At 38.3% G+C, this 21493-nt stretch overlaps 2 protein-coding genes across 8 annotated transcripts in view; one reads left to right on the top strand and one right to left on the bottom strand.

The window, feature by feature from the left end:
- The window catches only part of TIMMDC1 (translocase of inner mitochondrial membrane domain containing 1), a 23034-nt gene extending 16957 nt beyond the window's left edge, over positions 1 to 6077 (top strand). The window contains exons 6-7 of the mRNA XM_072812432.1: positions 1265 to 1375; positions 3637 to 6077. Coding sequence (XP_072668533.1) covers positions 1265 to 1375; positions 3637 to 3787 — 262 coding nt within the window. The 3' untranslated portion in view covers positions 3788 to 6077. The remainder of the gene's footprint in view (positions 1 to 1264; positions 1376 to 3636) is intronic.
- CD80 (CD80 molecule) overlaps positions 5851 to 21493 on the bottom strand; it is a 31168-nt gene continuing 15525 nt past the window's right edge. For 4 of the 7 annotated variants that reach the window (XR_012024517.1, XR_012024516.1, XR_012024514.1 and 1 more), the window contains 3 exons: positions 16797 to 17078; positions 9386 to 10823; positions 5851 to 7387 (listed from right to left, as the gene is read on the bottom strand). Coding sequence is in view for 2 of the 7 variants with exons in the window: in XM_072812430.1 (XP_072668531.1) it covers positions 9401 to 9501; positions 10710 to 10823; positions 16797 to 17078 (497 nt within the window). In the remaining 5 variants the exon portion in view is untranslated. The remainder of the gene's footprint in view (positions 7388 to 9385; positions 10824 to 16796; positions 17079 to 21493) is intronic. The other 3 variants (XM_072812431.1, XM_072812430.1, XR_012024518.1) reach the window with 3 other exon arrangements.

The following is a 21493-nucleotide window of genomic DNA, read 5'->3' as shown; positions in this document are numbered from 1 at the left end:
TTATTATATTGTGGTTTTTTGTTTGTTTCTTAGCAAACTCTACCTCCAGTGTGGGACTTTAACTCAGGACCCCGAGATCAAGAAACACACGCTCTACTGACTGAGCCAACCAGGCGCCCCTTGTTATATATATGTTAATATACCAGCTTAGTCTGAAGAGAAAAATTGTTGAAATTAGCAAAAATAATTTATTTTTATTTGTCATTAAAAACACAACATAAAATTTATAAATTTAACCATTTTGAAATGTATAGTTTAGTGGTGGTAGGTATATTCACATTGTTGCACAAAAGATCTCTAGAACTTTATTTTGCAAAACTGAAAACTCTATACCCATTGAACATTAATTCTTCCCTCCCCCTGCCCCCCAGCCTTTGGTATCCACCTTTCTACTTTGTTTCTAGGATTTTGACTACTTTAGATACTTCATATTAATGGAATCATATAATGTTTGTCCTTTTGTCACTGGCTTATTCACTTAGCATAACATCCTCAAAGTTGATCCATGTTGTAGCATGTGACTCTTTTTAAAGGCAACATAATGCTCCATTGTATATACCACATTTTCTTTAACCAGTTGTCAGTGGACATTTCCACTTAGCAAAAATAATTTTTTGAATGAGCTACTTAGTTTGTAGTCAGGGGAAACTTAAGTTATATCAGAGTCAAAAACTCTCTCTTTGAGAACACAAGAACCATACCCTCGTCATTACTGTAATAATTGTTCATCTAAATCAGTTTCTCAAAGGGGAACTATTGACATTGTAAGTGAGACTGTTGTGCCAGACTTTTGAATTTGAGGATGTTTTGGTGGTTCCACCTCCAGAGGCTAGTAATATCCTTCCCTCCAACCAAAAATGCCCTCCATAGTTCCTGCCCTCTGCAGGGTTTGATATCATTTCTGGTATTAATTTCGTTTCTGAGAAATCTTCAGTATAAAGCTACTTGCCAGAACTTGTCATAAGTATATATTTTCCCAGTTTATCACTCATTTATAAAACCCAGAGCCAAGGTATAGACCTGTTGTTTTTATACCAATTAATTTTAGGAAGTTGCAGCGATAGCTTTTTTTCTACGGTTTAGAAGACCAGGAAGGAAATTGCCATAATTTTTTCTTCATTCGACAAGGACACTTTGTCAGAGTTCCTATACCTGTCAGGGAATAGGAGGCTCAGTTGGTGTTGCTCATGCCTTAGCAGATACTCACATGGTGTGTGTTCTAATAGCTCCTGTTTCCTCAGCTCTCTTTCTGCTTTCACCTCAGCGCTCCTGTAGGAAGTCTTTTGATGGCATTTCAGAAGTTCTATGGGGAGACTGTCCAAGAGAGAACACAGAAGGATCGCAAAGCACTCCATGAGCTAAAACTGGAAGAAAGGTAAGGAGCATGTGAAGATGAGGGTATCTGATTTTCCTAAACATTGTGGTGGTCTCTTAACCCAGGTCTTCTAAACCACCTCTCAATTCAGAGATGAGTTTCTAGGGTACCTGGCTGGCTCCGTCGATGGAGCACTCTTGATCTTGGGGTTGTGAGTTTAGGTCTCATGTAGAGATTACTTAAATAAAGAAAGAAAATCTCAAAGAAGAGTTTCCTTTTCTTCAACTTGTACCCTACCTGGTCTTTTAATCTTTTTAATGAAGGAATGAGAAAATGAAAAATACTAATTTTATTTTTAATCTGATGAGGCTCATTCTTTAGATACTTTTTTTAAAAGTTAAGATGTTGTAAATCTCATTTGATTGCATTTTTTTTTCTTTTTCTATGTTCTTGACTGCATAGGAAATTACCTAAAGGAAATGGACAGCAATGAATGAGTTTTAACTTGGCTTTATTTAAAAGATGATATCCCCGGTTACACATGCATCTGTGAACAATACAGAGCATGTTAGGTCTCTACATTCAAAGATTCTACTTGCTGTGGATGCCCATGAATTAGGTAGTTATAGCGGCTGCTCATAGACTGGATGCCACTGAGGAGGATAAAAACTTTCACCTGTTCCACCTAGTCATTCCCTAGGGTGCAGTTATCAGACTGAGAGTGGATTTTGTGCTGATTCTTTGTAAGATCACCAGAATAGGCTGCTGTTAGCGCTCCTGGTACAAATGATTCTCATGGCTCAGCTTCCTGTGTACAACTAAAGCTTCTGCTGTTTTAGTAGTTGATAGTCTTTTTTCCCTCATGTTTTTACTTGAAGCTTCCATTTATGCTAAGCACACATACACATATGGAAACTCTTAATATCCATAGGTCAGTTATTCAGGGACTTAGGTTCGATAGGAGAAAAAGCATGGATTTTGCAGCCAGTGAAACCTTGAAAATGAATCCTAAATCCCAACTAGGCTATTAATTTTGTGACTTAGATATTTTACTTAACTTCAAGCCCTCTGTTTTCTCAGCCAATCTGAGGGCAGAATCACACCACAATGCTCAATATGTGTTTGTTTCATTCACTCCTTTAGTAAGAGGGTAGATGGGATATGTAGTTGTCTAAGTTCTAGGATAAAGCACTTAAGATTCTAAATGCCAGGATAAAATGTAATGTAGAGAATTAAAAGCATGAAAGCATTAGCTTACTTTTAGTTCTTTAGGTGTCATAAGAAACTTTTTTTTTTTTTTAAGAAAAGAAAGCTTTGAGAAAGAAATTGGAAAGGTAAAGAAAGTATATTTGATACAGAAAGTTGCAGGAGAATTTACATTTGGAAAAATATGAACATAATAATTGTATCCCAATAAAAAAAGGAAAACAGAAAAGTAACTAGAGAGGTCGATCGGTTATTTAGAGATGGAAAACCCACGAATGGCTAAAAATAATAACTTGAATTGAATTATAGTACTGAAGGATACTTTAGAAGGAAATAAGGCCAAAAATTTATGGGGCACTTAAATGTCTGTGATCTATATGTGTCATTCCTGAGGAGTTAATTTAAATCACAGTTAAGAGCTTATTCTATGCCTGCTTCTCTGCTTGAAAATATAGAGAAGTCAAACAAAGTGAGAGTATAAATAATTGCCTTAGTGAGCCAAAAATGTGGAAAACTATAGAGATATGGAAGAAGAAATGGTCAAACCTGGTATGAAGAGTCGAGAAAAAAGTTATGGATGACCTTGCTAATCACTTAAAAAAAGGAGGACACTAATAATAGATTTAGAAAAAGAACTGATCTGTTATTTGGAAATTGATTTTAACTCCTTGTAAATAATACATTTATAATGTTGTCCCATCTGACTTTTCCATATTGAGTTTACCATTGTTCTAGCCTTTGTGCAGTTCTCACAAGGTCTGGCAACAGAGAGTTAATGGAGTGGCAGGGGGCTCATATTCACCCCCCAGCCCTGAGGGCAAGAGGACAACCAGTTTGCAAGGCTCACACTTGAGCATGACACCCTACAGGAACTCTGGAATATCTTAGGGATCAGAGCTGCTGCCACAGCACACACCATTTTGGTGATATGAGAAGTGTAGTTGGCACATGAATGGAACTAGTTAGGAGAATGAAGAAAGTCATTGTTTTTGAAGTGTAAGGAGCAGTGTTTGCTTTTAAGGCACAGGGAGAATAGATAAACACTTTCTTTAAAAAAAAAATCTGAGAACTAAGAAACAGAGCAGTACATGATATATCCTTTTCTTTCTTTACAGTAAAGCCAGACTACAATTTACTCAGCTCCTACCTGAAGAAATTGAAAGTAGCTTACAGAAAAATCAATCCAAAGATGATGTTAAGAAAATCGAAGCACTGCTAAATCTTCCTAGAAACCCTTCATCAACACATAAACAAGACAAAGACTAAAAATATTCTGAACTTAAAATTCATTGGTGAATCAAAGGGATCTATGTCATTGTATGCCAATAGTAGGCTTCTCCTTGGTCAGCCTGGTGACAAATGTAAGTGCAGGCACCTCTAGTGGCAATGGCCCCTTACCTTTTTTTTAACCAAGAATTGGGCTATTGTATGGTCACTTTACTCATCCTTAAGTTTAAATACACACTTATGTCTTTTCTGATTGATCTATATATTTGAAATTATATCTGTACTGATCAATCAATACAATACAATACAATACATAATTCTTTTCCCTGGATTTTACTACAGAAAATTTAAAATTTCCCAAGATTGGAGTTGACTTCTGAGGGTTGTATGTTTATTCTTGCGGCCCTTTATTTTTTTGTTTTTTTTTAAAGATTCTATTTATTTATTCATGAAGACACAGGGAGAGAGGCAGAGACACTGACAGAGGGAGAATTCAGGCTCCTCTCGGGAAGCTTAATGCAGGACTCAATCCCAGGACCCCAGGATCACGACCAGAGCCAAAGGCTGACACTCAACCACTGAGCTACCCAGGCATCCCTCTTGCAGCCCTTTAAAAGGATACTCTAGGCATCACTAGGAAGAGGAGAGGAAAGAACCAGGTGAGGCAAATGGTCTGTAATGAAACCTTTGTGCCTTTGGGTCCTTGAAACATCATGGGCCTAAGTGTGTAGGGGCTCCTGGGTGGCTTCCCATTGAGTGTCCGACTCTTGATTTTGGCTCAGGCTGTGATCTCAGAGTCATGGGATTGAGCCCTGTGTGGGGCACCATGCTCAAGCATGGAGTCTACTTGTCCTTCCTCCCTACCCCTCCGCCCCTTCCCCCAAAAGCATGCACTCTCTCAAATAAATAAAATTTTTAAAAATAAAATAAAAAGATAATTCCTATGCCATTTGAAATATAATATAAATTTAACAAGCATGAAAAAAAATTTAACAAGCATGAAGTAGATAAGCATTATTTTTAAAAAAGAGCCAGACTTTGTTTCATCTCTTAGTGTTGCTGACAAAGTATCTATGCAAAAGTTAGAATTAGCTACACAGTCTTTATACTCTAGGAGCTTGCTCCATAAGAAGGAAGCTGTCCTGCAGATTTTAACTTTTACTGAAGTGAGGGGTGGGGCAGCCCCCAGTGGCTCAGTGGTTTAACACCGCCTTCAGCCGGGGGCATGATCCTGGAGACTGCATGGAGCCTGCTTCTCCCTCTGCCTGTGTCTCTGCCTCTCTCTCTATTGTCTCTCATGAATAAATAAATAAAATCTGGGGATCCCTGTGTGGCTCAGCAGTTTAGCGCCTGCCTTTGCCCGGGGCGCTGTCCTGAGGTCCCGGGATCGGGTCCCGCGTCGGGCTCCCAGAGTAAGCCTGCTTCCCCCTCTGCCTGTGTCTCTGCCTCTCTCTGTGTCTATCATAAGTGAATGAATAAATATTAAAAAAATAATAAATAAATAATCAAATAAATAAATAAAATCTTTAAAAATTAAAATAAAGTGAGGGGGGTGGGGATGTACTGCTTTAAGTGTACTAAGGGGTAAAGACTGCTAGTACTTTGTTTCAGTGTTAGACCTCTTTGTTTTTAGTTCCTGCTCTAAAAATAACTATTTTCAGAAACCAGGTTTGTGTAGCTGTGGGATATAGTGGCTAAAACCAAGGGTTCTGGAGACATCACTGTCTTGAAATCCCAGTCATGTAGCTTTGCAGCCATGTGACCTATATAACGAAGCCATTTTACTTTTAAGTCTCAGTTTTCCCTTCTGTCCAATGAGATGGTATCTACCTCAGGATGGGTATGAAATGAAAAGCATAGCACAATGCCCTGGTGCACAGGGGATGATAGATAGAACAACAAATATCAGTAATTATAAGGATAGAAGAATCTCTGCACAAGTGTATTTTTACCATGATTTACACGTTATCACCACACTCCATAAAACATGTTTTTCTTAATTATCCCATTCATAAATTGCTGACAACTGGCAATTAGTTATTGTTTTATTCACATCTACATATAGGTTAAATTCTCCAACTAGAAATTATAAAACTAGATGATTGGTTTTAAAAATAATTTTATTCATATCACAAAAATATCAATAAAAGTATAATTCTTTGGAAAATAGTACCAACACATTTATCAAATGTAATAAGTAATGTAATATAATTTATTTTAAGTATAAATAAGCTGTCTCCTAGATGTGTCCTATTTTGTGATTACTTCTTGAGGTCTCCTTTTGAGCATGTCTAAGGATTATTAATTTTAATTAAATGCAGCAGTTCCCTTTTTTTTGTTTCTTTGCTTTGAGTTCAGGTCAGTCTCCAACTTTTATTTCTTTCAGTGATTTTGTTCTGAGGGCAACCATTTAAAACTGTACTTCTGCTCCTTAGACTATATAGCATAATCTGGTCCCTTGATAGCTGCCAAAATTAAACATTATAAACCCAGCTACATGTGAGAAACTTGGCCAACTTGCTGTCCAACGTCAAATTTTCAAATGAGAATGTCTGATTCCTCCAGTCAGGTCTACCTCCAGGTCCACTGAGTTATGGAAGACAACTTCAGAGAAAGGAATCATGAGTAAGTGACACAGGAACAGCAGTTGGCCACTTCTTTATTTTTAATTCTCTGCTGATGTCAGAAGGATCAGAAATACCAAGGAGGAAGAGCAACTTGAGGAATCTAGGGAAACCCTATGGAATGCTATTTTCATTACCTCAATCAAATTCTAAGGACAGCTACTGTTTAGTAATATCTGTTTAGTAATATACAATTAAAACCTATCTCATTTTAAATGAGAACTTTCTCATGTTTTATAAATGAGTTTAAACTAGCATAAAGCCATTAAGGAGATTATCAGTCCAATATGAACCAGTAGGATGTGACTCTCTAAACCAACCTATCCCTCTCCAACGTGACTATCGCTTTGAGGTATATAAGTCATTCATCTTACATGTCAGCAGATATTAGTTTTGGATAGATCTACTTTCTCCAGAACCTGATGGAGAAGTGGGAAAGCAACAGAGGAGAACACAATGAAAGATGAGATACTGAGTAAACCCCAGTAATTTTTCCATCATTCTCATATTGGTATATATACCATCATACTACCACACATTAGCATCAGATTGCTTTTGACAGCAACACAAAACCTTCTAGTGTTGCATCAGATGAAGTCTCTGAAGTTGACCTGACATTGGACATACTCTCTTTCCAGAAGCATTTTGACTGGTGTGTACACCAGTACACACCAGTTAATAGCACAGAGCCGGACTACTGATGGAAAAGAGCACCCGAGACAGGAAATCTGGGTTCTAGCTCAGACCTTTATCATTCAGGTCACCCCCTAGGCCTTGATGTCCTTGTCATTAATGAGACAAGTATTTTCCGAATGTCTCTTCCAGGTCTGAACAATTCTTTGACCAAGGCTACCAGAGAGCTACTTATGTCCCCACCATATTCCTCTGGTCACTTTCTGCAGGGCCACTGAAATGAACAGGCTCCTAGAGAACAGATGCATGAAGTGCAAGGTGGGATAATCCTGGCCATCTGAGGAAATTCAAAGATGAGGTCAATCTAAGATGGAGGTGGGACCTGAGGAAACAAAAAAATAAACGAATACTTGAAACTCTAAATTCCCAAAGAAGGAAAGCATTTTAAAACTTTATATTTTTTACCATAAAAGTGCTCCCAAATTGAGGTGACGCTGTAGATACTACTATTTATGGCCAAAGAATATAAAAAGAAATTAAATTATGGGAGAATTTCGAGAATTTTATTACATGAAATATCAGGCAAATATTAAGCACCAGCAATCATCAAGCAACCAAATGTTATTGATCAAGGTAATACTCTTCTACATATGAGGCAAATAAATGTATCAGGCATGGTTGTTCTCAATAAGCCTACAATTTAGTAAAGAATATAGGGAAGCCTGGGTGGCTCAGTGGTTGAGCGCCTGCCTTTGGCCCAGGGCATGATCCTGGAGTCCTGGGATTGAGTCCCACATCGGGCTCCCTGTATGGAACCTGCTTCTCCCTCTGCCTATGTCTCTGCCTCTCTCTATGTGTCTCTCATCAATAAGTAAAGTCTTAAAAAAAAAAAAAAAAGAATATAAGGCATGGTACATGAAAATAACCCCAGGACGGAATGCTGTGTACTAGAGATAGCAATACTCCAGCAGTTCAAAGGCAGCACTGCTTGAACTGTACAAGACGGCCACGTAGAAGACCAGACCCATGGCTTCAATATGAGGTACCAGCTGACTGAGCAAAGGACTATTAACAAGGAAAGTCAGGGAAGTTCTAGGTAATCGCAGAACTGAGGCAGACATCCTTGAAAGGGCCTCCTGAAGAAGTTGAAAAGAAAACATGATAGGAAATGAAGACTACTATGGGGGAAACGTGCCTAGGCTGCTATGGTGCCATGAAAGAAACCGGTCTTAATACCCAGTTTGAGTCCTGGCTTTGTTCCTTGCCTGCCTGGCCTTAGGCAAACCACTCAACCTCTGGGAGGGAGCCTCAGGTTTCTCCTATAAAATGGAGATAAAGATCTTGCTCACAGATATTTTTATAAGACTAAAATGAAATGTTTTTGTAAAACATTACCTATTATATAAGTCTCAGATGTTCTATTTCATTTCCTTTTATTTTTTAAAGGTAATTGCAGACTCTCATTTCTTATGCATTTTCACCCTAGCTTCTTAAGTCAAAAAGGAACTGTTTATGGAGACTATAAACCACCCTGGACCTAGTATCAGTCTCTTGGATTCCAATGTTTCTCTTGCATGAAAAGGCCTGGGTAGTTTAGAATAACACAAAATTGATATAAGTTAATAGTGTGACTCAAAAAAGCTGCTGCTATGTTAGGCTTCCTTAACAGAACATTTCAGATATGTAGAATTAGACCATATCTATAAAGTTTTGGACTCCCATTTATTGACATCTAGGGTGTTCACATAAGGCTTCTGGAAACTACCATGTGGAGAGTAGTTCAAAGAACTGAGAACGTTTATACTGAAGAGACCAACTGAAATATGGAAAGTTAAAAGTCTTGAAACTTTTCCTGTAGGCATTGGGGTCTCTTCTGAGTTTTTGAGTGGGAAAATAACGTAGAGAAGGGATTCTTTATGAAATTTGCCTATTACTGGTTTAGTAGGATGACTCTGTTTGTAAGAGGCAGAGAGACCAATGAGGACATTACTGATCAGGGTGGTACAGAGTGACCAGTAAGTGACCCTAATCTGTGTCCATCAGTAGTGAGGGATACAGGGGGAAAAGGAATGATCAGAATAAGCAGCTGGGCCACGAATATTACTTCAAGATGAATTTACAGTAGTGTTTTATAGATAAGGACAGACACTGAGTTGACTGACAGGAAGGGGACATTTCAACATGGTGGAATGGCAGAGCAAAGTGAGAGGTTATAATCCTCTGTGGGGAGAAAGGCGAGATCTCAATCATCTGTGTAGAGTAACCTGAACTAGGTTTTTGAGAAGGTGCGGTAGTAGGTAAAAGTTTAATCTGGTGCTGAGTGGAAGAAAACACTGTGCCTCATTATATTCCATTCTGGTAGAGAAAAGCTAGAGGTTACCTCCAGATGTTCTGCTCATACAGATGCTTGGGCAGATCCTATGTTTATAGGGGACATCTTTTCCAGGTCCATGTCCTCTTTGTTCCTATTTCTCTGTCTCCATCTTGCAGCAGATCCTTGAAGACACGCACAAACAATAAAGATTTAGATAGGTGAGTTTCCCCAAAATTGTGCCCATATATTTCAGCAAGCTTTCACTGGCTTACAACTTGATCAGTGGTTCTTAAACCAGGAAGATTTCTTTTTTCCTTTTTTTTTTTTTTTTTTTCTAACTGTGCCCAGCACCCACCCCTTCCTGGGACATTTGTAATGTAATAGAGACATTTTTGGTTGTCATAACTGAGGCAGGGGTGCTATTGGCATATAGTGAGTAGAGCCCAGAAATGCTGCTAAGTAAACTACAATGCACTGATTAGAACCCTAAACAAAGACTTATCTGGTCCCAAAAGTCAGTAGTGTTAAGAGTAAAAAATCTAGTTCGATTGTTAAGGCTGGGCAGTCTGTATCAAAAACATCCTCAAACCACCAGACCTCTTTACCCTACCTGTGGGGTTGGGTTGTTGGTAGCAAAGAGTTTTAATGACTTCCCTATGCTTTGACAGTTTTTGTGCAGAAGTTTGGGAAAATCAGCTGATGGTGGTCTTCCAGTTTTCTTTGTTCAACGTACATGATTTCTACTCCAAGAAAGGTTGGTGCCTCTTCATGGTGACTATGGCCTCAGCTCTGGCCTAGCAGTTCCTCTTCATTTAAGTACAGAGATAGAGGGTAGCATATGTGTAAGGCCAAAAATTTAAACTTGTAGGGAAAACATCCTAGATATCTCTTCTTTCCTCAGCCACTCCTTATCTTATCCAAAAATGTATTCTGAGGAATTGAGAATTGGTAAAATCACTTGTGGCCATGTAATTTCTCAGTGTCATCAGTGCATCTTACCTTCCTTCAAGAAAATGATTCTTGACCTCAAATCTTGTCGTTCTGACTTTCCTTCACTTGAAAATCAAATATTAGAATACCACTTTGCATCAGAAGTGTTTTCAAATTAGTTTGCAAGCCCCAGCGCCTCCAAGAAAATAAAAAGTTGGGGGGGGAAAAATGGACTAAAGTAGAATGTGTCTTGGGGGCATTGAGTCATTGTTAGTCACTCCGGTGCCTAGGAGAGAACTGAACACATAGTAGGTGTCCTTGAAATGCCTGTCCAGTGAATGAGTAGAACTTGGTGAGACAAGTAAAGAAGACACTAAAACCTCAGAGAAGTGCTGACACATACCAATAGAATTTGGGCTTCCAGAAATTGAGGTCAGAATGATAGCATGAGAGTACTTACTGTGGGCTAGGCAGCCTCCTGTAATGGCAGTGATCACAGCAATCACACCACTTACTACTAAGATCAGGATGACCCAGAGCTGTTGCTGGTTATTGGGAGGGTGTGGCTCGACTGCTGAGGGAAAAGAACAGTGTCAGCTCTAACGTGTTTCCAGCTACCGTATTCTATGCCTTTTATATTAACACAACTGTAGAGAGTATTTTTTTCACTTCTTTCTCTGCTCAGCCCTCCACTAGGCAGCTGCTAGCATTTTTCTTGCGGAACTCTTTGATCAGACACATATTTATGGGCAACTAATATCCAATGTCAGATATCAAAAGTGAAAAAGAAATTTTGAACTTTTGCATTTGCCGAATTAAGTTGGCATAAAAGAGATCCTAAGAAGATAACTTTAGAAATATTCTTTTCTTGGGGCTGCTGGGTAGCTCAGTTGGTTAAGCTAAGCAGCTGGCTCTTGGTTTTCACTCCGGGGATCTTGGGGTCCTGGGATTGGGCTCCACATGGGACTCTGCACTCAGCAGGGAGTCTGCTTAAGGATTCTCTCCCTTTCCCTCTGCGCCTCCCCCTGCTCGTGTGTGCACTCTCTTTTTCTAAAATAAAAATGAAAAATATTTTGTCTTGTATTTACATCTCACTTTTATAGTTGATATTACTATGTATTACTAATTATAGTGTGTATGTGTGTTAAAAGAATATACTAAGAGAAAGGGAAAAGGCATGACAGAAAAATAAGATCTATCTAGAACATTGTTATATCTTATTTTTCTCTCTGTCATGCCTTTTCCCTTTCTTTTAGTATATTCTTTTAACACACATATACACCATCCTTACAGTAGCTGCCTAAAGCTACAGGAGCTATTTTGCATTCATTTTCAGATGCACATTTAATTTTCACCATCCATCCTAAAGCTTCTGGAAAGATAGAAGAGGCCAACAAAGAACTAAGAGTAAATGTGGCTAAATGTTAGTGGGGTCATCCTGGAAGGGAGCTCTGCAAAACTGGCTCTCAGCTGTAGAGCACAGGGAATGGAGAGACCACAGGGGATACAAGGAAGGATGTGGGGGGAGAGTAGACAGATATATGGGACTGCTGTCTGTTGCTCCTGATCAGGAGCAGCAGCTACATTGTTTATTCTTCAACCCCTTTGAGGAATAGTTAGCAACAAACAGCATCTGAAGAAAGGGCCCCGGGCACAGACTGAATATTAGCAGCTCATCTTCTGATTTCTCTGGAATAGTTTACAAATAAATATTGAACATTTACTAACTTAAGCGCTTTTCATTTTTCTGACTACCAAGCGTTGAGGATAAATTTTGGTCTTTAGTTTGTTGGACTTCTCATCAGCATTTGGCCCAGCTGAAACTTCCTCCTCCTTAGACTTCTATGACAGCACTTTCTTCTGTTTCTGTTTGTTGTGACTCAGTTTTTTTCATAGGCTCTTCCTCTTCTTGTTCTTTAAATATTGCTGCTTCCCATTGTTCTGTCTGTGGTCCCATTCTCCTCTCGCTGGCCCCAAGCTTCTCGGGTGATGTCATCATCCACACCCAAAGTTTAAAATACCACCTGATTTCTAAATCCATATATCATATTTCTGATCTCATTTCTTTTTGTCCCCCTTAGACACATACATTTTATTTAAAATGCACATTTTAATTACAGATTGATTTACTTTAAATATTGCACAGGCATTGTTACAAAGAAAGTACTGGGTTTGTTTATTTACTTTTAAATTCTAGTTAGTTGATGTACAGTTCAACATTGATTTCAGGAATTGAGTTCAGTGGTTCATTGTTTACATATAACACCCAGTGCTCACCTTAATACCAATCACCCACCCAGCCCATCCCCCACCCCTTCCCTCCATCAACCCTGTTTGTTCTCTGTAGTTGTCTCTCGTGATTTGTTTCCCTCTCTCTCTCTTTTCCCCCTCCCATATGTTCATCCATTTTGTTTCTTAAATTCCATATATAAGCGAAATCATATGGCATTTATCTTTCTCTGATTGACTTATTTCACTTAGCATAATACATTCTAGCTCTATCCATGTCATTGCAAATGGTAAGATTTCATTCTTTTTGATGAATGAGTAGTATTCAATGGATTGTCATATATATTTACTGCTATAAATATCGAGATGCATGTACTCCTTCAAATGTGCATTTTTGTATCCTTTGGGTAAATACCTAGCAGTGCAATTGTTAGATCATAGGGTATTTTTATTTTTAGCTTTTTGAGGAACCTCTTACTGTTCTCCAGAGTGGCTGTACCAGTTTGCATCCCCACCAACAGTGTAAGTGACACGATTCATTCCCCTTTCTCCCCATCCTTACAACATTTGTTGTCTCCTGTATTTTTGAACTCCAGGTTTGATTTTCTAGCTGCCAGCTAGATGGATGGATGCCAGCATTTCCACCTGATTTAAAATGAACTCACTATATTCTTTCCAAAGCATATCTTCCATCTATATTCTCCCATTTCAGTGAACAGCAATACCATAGTTACCCAAATAAGAGTGAAGGGTTTCTATGGACTTTCTACTTTGTATTCAGGATACTCTGCAATTGGTTCCTTTTCCCAAAATCCCATGCAGCAGCTGCCTTAGTTTAGATTTTTTTCTTCTCTCCCACTTGGTTGTCTCCATTCTGGTCCCTTTGGTTTCTCCCGCTCTCTCTCTCTGTCCCCTGCCTCTGGTTTCCTGGGCTCTACTAACTCCTACACATTGTGCCACAGTGATTATTCTAAAATGCATATTTGACTTTAGTGCACCTCCCACTTAGAGACTAAGGAAAGTTTTTTTTTTTTTTCTTTTCCTCTAAAACACCACATTGCATGAAGGTGAGTGATCACCAGAAGTGGCCTCTACAGACCAGAATGACAAGGAGGCTCTCGCTATTATACTGTGAGTCTAAAAGTGTCACAGGTTCTGACTCATTCCTGCCTTCCTCTCAGAGGCCATTCTCCCATCCTCAAGCCTCCCTCAGCCTAGAAAGAGGATATATGTTTGAGAGAAAGAAGGGGGAACTAGTAATGACAAACTGGCTCTGTCATGATGCCAACTAGGAACCTAATAACGCACCACAGAACAGACTCAGAATTCTAATTGCAGAGTTATGTGGGGACATCTGCACATATAGCATACTAGATGCACCATGAGTAGGACTCCCTGATTCACTCCCTTGCACACACATGCATCTTCCAGTATATCAAGGGTTAACCAATTTGGCAGGCCCAGACTAAAAATATCATGGACCAAATCTGTTTAATTAATAAATTTGGGGGTTTTTTTTGAGTGGTTATTTATATAAAGCTTTATATAAATATTTTTTGAGAGAAAAGGCACACACGAGCAGGAGGAGGGAGGGAGAGGGAGAGAGAGTATCTTAAGCAGGCTCCACACTCAGCAGGAAGCTGGACACAGGACTCCATCTTACCACCCTGAGATCATGACCTGAGCTGAAATCAAGAGTCACGCTTGACTGACTGAGCCACCCAGGTGCCCCTATGTAAATATTTTTATGTAAATATATTTATATAAAGCTTTACTCACATGTCTGGTAACATTGCTATGAACTATACACCTAATTTTTGTTTATGCAGCCAGCTCTTGACCACCCACAAATGCATTATTTGCTTTAGACTCTAAATGATGCCTGCAGTTCAGTTTGGTTAAGCATCTGACTCTTGGTTTTGGCTCAGGTCACAATCTCAGGGTGGTGAGAGCTGAGATCGAGCCTCATGTCTGGCTCCACGCTGGGTGTGGTACCTGCTTAAGATTCTCTCCCTTTCTCTCTGCCCCTCCCCACCCCTAAAAAAAAGGGAAAAAATGGTGCCTGTAGTTCAATTAATGAGATTTGAAGTATTTATATATTAAAGCTCTCTATCATACCTAGCAAGATGCTTGGTATCTACTTGATAACTAATAAAGATTGAATGAACAAAGAAATGAATAAACCCATACACTTAATCATCTTTCCATTAACTATTGTAAATGTAGGGCAAAGAGCTAGTATTTTTCATTAGACTGAAAAGGGATATTGTTCATCCTTAGCATGAGGGAAGAATTGAGAGAAGGCATATCAGGGAAAAGATTAAAACTGGGTGTCTAAATCATCTTTAAATAAGAGCTCCATTCTTTTATTTGAATGGGCTACATTCTGTTTACTATATGTTAGCAAACTACAGTACACAGGCCAAACCTGGCCTACTGCCTCTTTTTTAAAATAAAATTTTTCAAAAAATAAAAATAAAAAAATAAAATTTTTCTGGAACACAGCCATATCCTTCATTTATGTCTTGTCTATTGCAGCTTCCATGCTATCACAGCAAAATTGAGTTTTTGCCAGAGACCATATGACCTACAAAGACTAAAGTATTTACTATCTGACCCTTTCCTGAAAATATTTGCCAATTCCTTTCCTAAAATATCATATACACTCATATTCCAAATATAATGTCCAAAATAAGATGATTGAAGCTGCTATTACTATTTTGTGTGCAAATCCCTACCTTACTCATGACAATCTAAAATTGATTAAATAATGATAGTAAGGTGAAAATTAATGCTGAATTAATAAACTACATGATTCCAACCTCATTTTTATAAATTTTTTAGAACACATAAAAGATGACTGAAAGAAATGAGTTTGGGCTATTAATAAATCATGTCAGGCAGCCTGGGTGGCTTAGCAGTTTAGTTCCACCTTCAGCCCAGGGTGTGATCCTGGAGACCCGAGATTGAGGCCCACGTTAGGCTACATGCATGGAGCCTGCTTCTCCCTCTGCCTGTGTCTGTGCCTCTCTCTCTCTCTCTCTCTGTGTCTCTCATGAATAAATAAATAAACATTTAAAAATCATGTCAAAATTGTGTTTGTATTTGAACTAATTTCCCCAGGAAATTTATCTCATTACCAACTGGAGAAAATAATGAACAAGTCCACTTCAAGATGGAAAGACCTAGAGCAAATCATTCACTAGAATGATCTGCTAGACCATCTAAAATATCTCTTCTACTACAAGTACAGATAAGAGAAAGACATGCTGTATATTATATATTATATATCCATGTGCCACTATATATAAAATTCAGTATATTGTTTATTACTATGTAGCCACAAAATGTGTTGTTAAGAGTGGGTCTGGGGGGTGGAGGAGAGGCCTGGTGGTCTTCATACAATCAGTCCCACAAGTTAGACACTTATTTCAAGTATCTGTGTTCCCCCATTTTGGGTTCAACATGCATAAATTAATATAAGCTCAACTTATTCCATTGTACATTTTCAAATGATTTCATCTCTTAGGCACAGAAAATTCTGTATATTTACTATCTGTAGGGCAAAGTATTTGGTCATGGTATTTGGGGAAAATGACCTCTATTTTCAGGCTTTGTCCTCAAGTAGTTTGTCATTTACCTTCTTTACCAGATTTGGTTCTGAATGAACCAGTAACTCTTTTTTTTTTTTTTTAATTTATTCATGAGAGAGAGAGAGACAGAGAGAGAGAGGCAGAGACACAGGCAGAGGGAGAAGCAGGCTCCATGCAGGGAGCCCAATGTGGGACTTGATCCCGGGACTCCAGGATCAGGCCCTGAGCCAAAGGCAGACGCTCAACCGCTGAGCCACCCAGGCGTCCCTGAACCAGTAATTTCTTTTTTTTTTTTTTTTGAACCAGTAATTTCTAAAAGGCACATTCACCCACAAAAGGCAACGATTTGATGCCATGGGATGACGGGAAGGAGGTATCCAAAAAGAAAGTACCAAAACCCTGAGGGAAAGTCAAAAGAAGGACAAATTTTAGTGCTTTCAGTATCAACAATATTGTTATAATACTTGCTGACTACTTGATGGAGAACATTTTTTTGGATGTCTCAGTTTTAGAAGGTTTATTAAAGGAAATAAAATTAGTAACATTATGGCCATACCTGTACAGTGACCTTAACAAGTCACAATATCACTTCATTATCATTTATGGGTCTAAAAATACAAGAAATGCTATCAAAGTTAACATACATAATTCCAAAATGTATCTGGCTGAGTTATTTTCTTTTTAGATTTTACACAGTAGAAACTCCTCAGAACAATGTTACTTACATTTTTGCCAGTTGAAGATCTGTGATACTGTTAAGTCTCCATACTTGACAAGACACACAAAGCTATGGTTGCTTGTTATATTGAAATCCAGTTCACTACTAATAGTGTACAACTCAGTGTCCGGGTCTTGGGAAACTGTTGTGTTGGCAGCATTCAATTCTTCTTTATTTTCCCACCAGGAGAGGTGAGGCTTTGGAAAACCTCCAGAGGTTGAGCACATTATCCTTTTGATGTCATGGGATGGATTTCCAAGGTCAGTTATACTAGGGACAGGGAAGTCAGCTTAAGAAAGAAAAAGGATATAAGTACATATTATACTGGGGTGGGGATTGGGCAAGGGCTTTTTAAAAAAATAAATTATCTAGCTTTAATAAGAATAATAAAATTAGATATAATTTGCAACTTCCCATAAATCATTAATAGTTATGTGTAAGCCAAAGATTACTTTGGTTTGAATTGGGTATGTCAATTCTTCATTACTTTTTTTGTCAAAGATTTTTATTTATTTAAGAAATCTCTACACCCAATGTGGGGCTTGAATTCATGACCCCAAGAGCCACATGCTCTTACAACTGAGCCAGCCAGGCGCCCCAATTCTTCATCACTTTTGATGCAGGTAGAAGGGCACTTAGAGAAAGAGGTAGATCTCTGTGAATAAATAGTGGCATAGTATTTGGGATTTGTAAGAGATGAAGAGAAAAACAGACAAATGTATTGAGTTCTTGATGTTGTTAGATCTTGGACCCTACCTCATTTCATCTTTACAACAACCCTACAAAGCAGATGTACATCAAGAAAGATCAAATATCAACAACTTCATTTGATTTAACCTAATATGGTTTCCATTTTATAAATAATCAAATTGAAGTAGAAAGAAATCACAATGAGTAAATGGCAAAACTGGGAAGCGAATTCAAGTTTTTCTGATACTATATCCTTCTCTTTTCTTCTCTTCCCTTCCCTTGTCTTTCTTTTCTTCTCTCTTCCTAATATTTGACGTATACAAAGTGGTTCTCTTATTTATCTATTTATGAATTAATATGCTAAAAAACACCTGTGAGCCCACCATTCAACTGGAAAGCTAGCACATTGACTGTATCTGATGTAAATCTACTCATCTGGTCTCACCTTCATTGTTTCCCCTATTTCCCACACTTGAGATAACCACTACTCTAAATTTTTCCTTAGGATTCCCTTCCTTTTTTAAAGGTAGTCTTTAGTAAGATAAACCTCTGTCCAAACTGCATAATATTGAGCCTATAATCTCAACCACTCTACTGACTCCTTTGCTATTCTTGTGTGCATTACGAGGACAGAGGGGTCTTCCTAGCATTCCTCCAAGATACTTGAGGCACTCTTGCATTTGTATATTTGACCCCCAATAAGATATTAAAATGTAAACACAATAAAGCATAGTGAAAATGACTACCGAGAACACAGGAAAAAGCTCCCGAACCCACTTTTTCCCTTATTCTTAGGCTTAAAGAGATTTATGCTTCTCAGCCTGTGTGTGGGGAACCAAGCCCCGCATACTTCATCCCATCCAGTTAGATTTCTTTTTACAATTCAGAGTTCCACAGAGAGATTAGTATATAGCATAATGGTCACCAACATTTTTTTAAGAATTTATTTTGAAAGCTTCATAGTGCAAACAAATTGTACCACTTGGATGTCATGTCACAAGACATATGATGCAAAGCCGAGGCCATTCATGAGGATTGAGCTTTTGTAGAAAGTTGGGGGTTTTTGAAAGAACAACTGTGAATCATACATACATAATTAATAAAGATTTCCTTTGAAGCACAGGCTGGCCAAGATCTAACAGGTTTTAAGACCAGTTTTGCCTTTTAGCTCTGGGCCAATTACTTAATCAGTTTCAGTTTTAGTTTGCTCATCTGTAAGATAGGGATAATAATACCGGCCTTCCAGAATTGTAAGGATTAAATGACATCATTAATAGAAATCATGAAGCACAGAGCCGGACACAGAGCAGATTAATTAATAGACTGAGTTAGTGGGTCTTAAACTTGCACTCTCTTAGATGAGTGCCCTCATTTAAATCAAGTTGCCCAGCGAAAACTTCCAAAACCACCCAGTAGCACTGTGAATAATAAGAGAAAGGGGAAGTTATGACAAGTGACAAAACTGCCAGGAAAAGGAAAAAATTGCATTTGGTAGGAGGTGAAGTCACCATTTTTGAATCAATCCTGTCTCTAAATTAAGTTTGACATTTTCCTGAGCCATTTTTAGCTGACATTTCCTACTGTTGCAATTTGTCTTATAAGATCAAATCATTACAGTGGTAGCTGACATCAAGAAAGAATATTCTCTTTGTGGGGTGCCTGGCTGGTTCAGTCAGTGGAGCGTGCAACTCTTGATCTCGGGGTTGTGAGTTCAAGGCCCACAAAATAAAATCTTAAGAAAGAATATTCCCTTTGTTTCTTACAACAACGTTATGTATTATATATAGCCTGGAATAGCAAATCCAAGTAACCCATATCCTAAATTATGGTTCACGTTCATTTCTGTGTCTGCTTTTTTGAGAGATACTTAACCACGAGAATATTTTAAAATATTCTGTATATTAGAAACCATCTTTGCAAGGTCTGGCGAGGCTTAGCACAGCCTTAGCTGTCTTCTATTCCTTCAGTGAGATGATCCATGTCAAGTAACAGCAGTTAAGGCCTTATGAGACTAAACTAGCAAAGAATTACTCCTTTGTATCTCGTTTTAATGCATTAACCTACATTTTCACCATTCCTAATAGGTAGGGTAAAAATATCTTATTAGGAAAGGAAAAGGTGCACGTGTGTTAGAAAGGTAAAAATCTGTTACCCTAGTTAACCTGTTAACTAGGATAGCTAGTTCCCCAAATGCTGGTTAATGGAGGCTTTTATATACTGCTGTGCTGATTGTATCATTTTGCAATCTTTAGCAAATGTAGAGAAACCAACTTGTTCAGTGCCAAACCTGGTGAAAGTCTCAGGTGTCTGAGGAAACCTCTCAGTCCCTAGCAAAATGGGACAGTTGATCATCCTAAGCAAATAAGTGATTAATTTCTTATTTCTCAAACTGTGGTCCTCAGCAGCCATACAGGCATCACCTGGTAGTTTGTTAGTACAGAATCCAAGATCCAACCCCACACCTACTGAATCTGAATCTGTGTTTTAACAAGATCCTCAAGGGAGTCTTAGAGACCTTAACACAACAGAAGCACTGTTGTAATAGATGCAAATAGAAAAATCAGAATTGGTTGGTTCTGAGTCAAATTAAGCAGGCCAAGTTTCCCTTTTTGTCTTCACTCACCTGACTTTGGTGCCCAGCCCCTCCTGGCCCTTTCAAGGTCCCCAGCACTCTTGTGTTGCCCTTTTAGCTGTCCTCGGTCTCCTGCTGTAGTCTGCTACTAGGGCTTGCCCTTCCTGAAATTCTGCTTCTCCCTCTTGGGGTTTATTCTTTATCTTTCTATCAAAATGTACATAGTCCTGAGTCTACTTCCTTTTGGGCATTGTTAGAGGATTGCCTATATCTAATGCAATTAACTAATATAGGTTAATATGTTTGTGTTGCTATCCCCCCAGGTAACATTTTCATTTTTAACAGAGATCTTATAGGGGGAGAAAATGCTGAAACTGTCAGCATTTGGTAACAGTTCCAGCAATAATGGTGGGAATTCTAGGATTCAATGTGGGTCAGAATTTTGGACAGGGTGGGCTTTGTAGAACCCCTAAAATCACACCATCACATAATCATTGTTCTCTCCATGAGTAGGGAATACACAGAGTGAGGTTTAAGGTAATCCCATGTAACTGGCTTACCTCCTAAGCTTTAGGTGTGATTTGGATGCTATAGTGAAAGATTCAACATAGCTTTGTTCTTTGAAGAACAAAGCAGGGAAGAGTAGTGAAGAATTCACCAAGGATCCACTTACATTACCTGTTATCAAGGTTAATGATCATCTTTTATTAAATAATAAGTTCGGTTTCCACTAAAGGCCCAAGTGTCCAGGAAGAAAATGAAACGTGGTTAAATTTCAAATATGGGGGAAAGGTCAAGGGCTATCATTTCTCAGCAAGGGCTCAAGGTATATTAGTAACCACTAGTCCTATCACCTGGGATAAACACAAGGCTCCTTCCTACCCAAGAAATGCTTTCTGTCGCAGTAGATATAGAAGTAGGGCTTTGATTTATGAATTATCCTTCTTTCCCATGACATAAATTATGTACCCAATCCTCTGGTGTCTAACTTTGTAGGAATAGCCATTAGATGAGAGCTTCAAATATAATAATAAATATAAATAGTATAATAGCCATAGCAATAGGCATTCAGTTACTATTTGATAAATATTTCTGCCTGCATTATTCTTATACCTTTCAATATACTTTCACAGAATGTATTACTGGATAAAGTGCAGTTAATAGTACAGCTACATTAAATCAAGTGTATCCCTTTATGATTCAGAAGGCACTATAGGTCATTCTAATGCCAGGATGACTGTAATGAATTTGGATGGTCAAAATGCAAGAAATGCACACTAATAGATACTTCCAGGATGTCTTGAGAATCAGTTAGGGCTTATTGTAAAACTACAGATTTATTTAACCCTAAACGAAGATACCTCCCTCTTTGGTAAGATTTTCAACCTAATCAATAGGAATATATCTTTAAGGGCATCAAGAATCTGCCAGTTTATAGTAAA

This window comes from Canis lupus, chromosome 35 (genome assembly GCF_048164855.1).
Source record: "Canis lupus baileyi chromosome 35, mCanLup2.hap1, whole genome shotgun sequence".
NCBI classification, from domain to species: Eukaryota; Metazoa; Chordata; class Mammalia; order Carnivora; family Canidae; genus Canis; species Canis lupus.
Note: the sequence above shows the minus strand (reverse complement) of the source record. Positions and strands in the feature narration are given on the sequence as shown.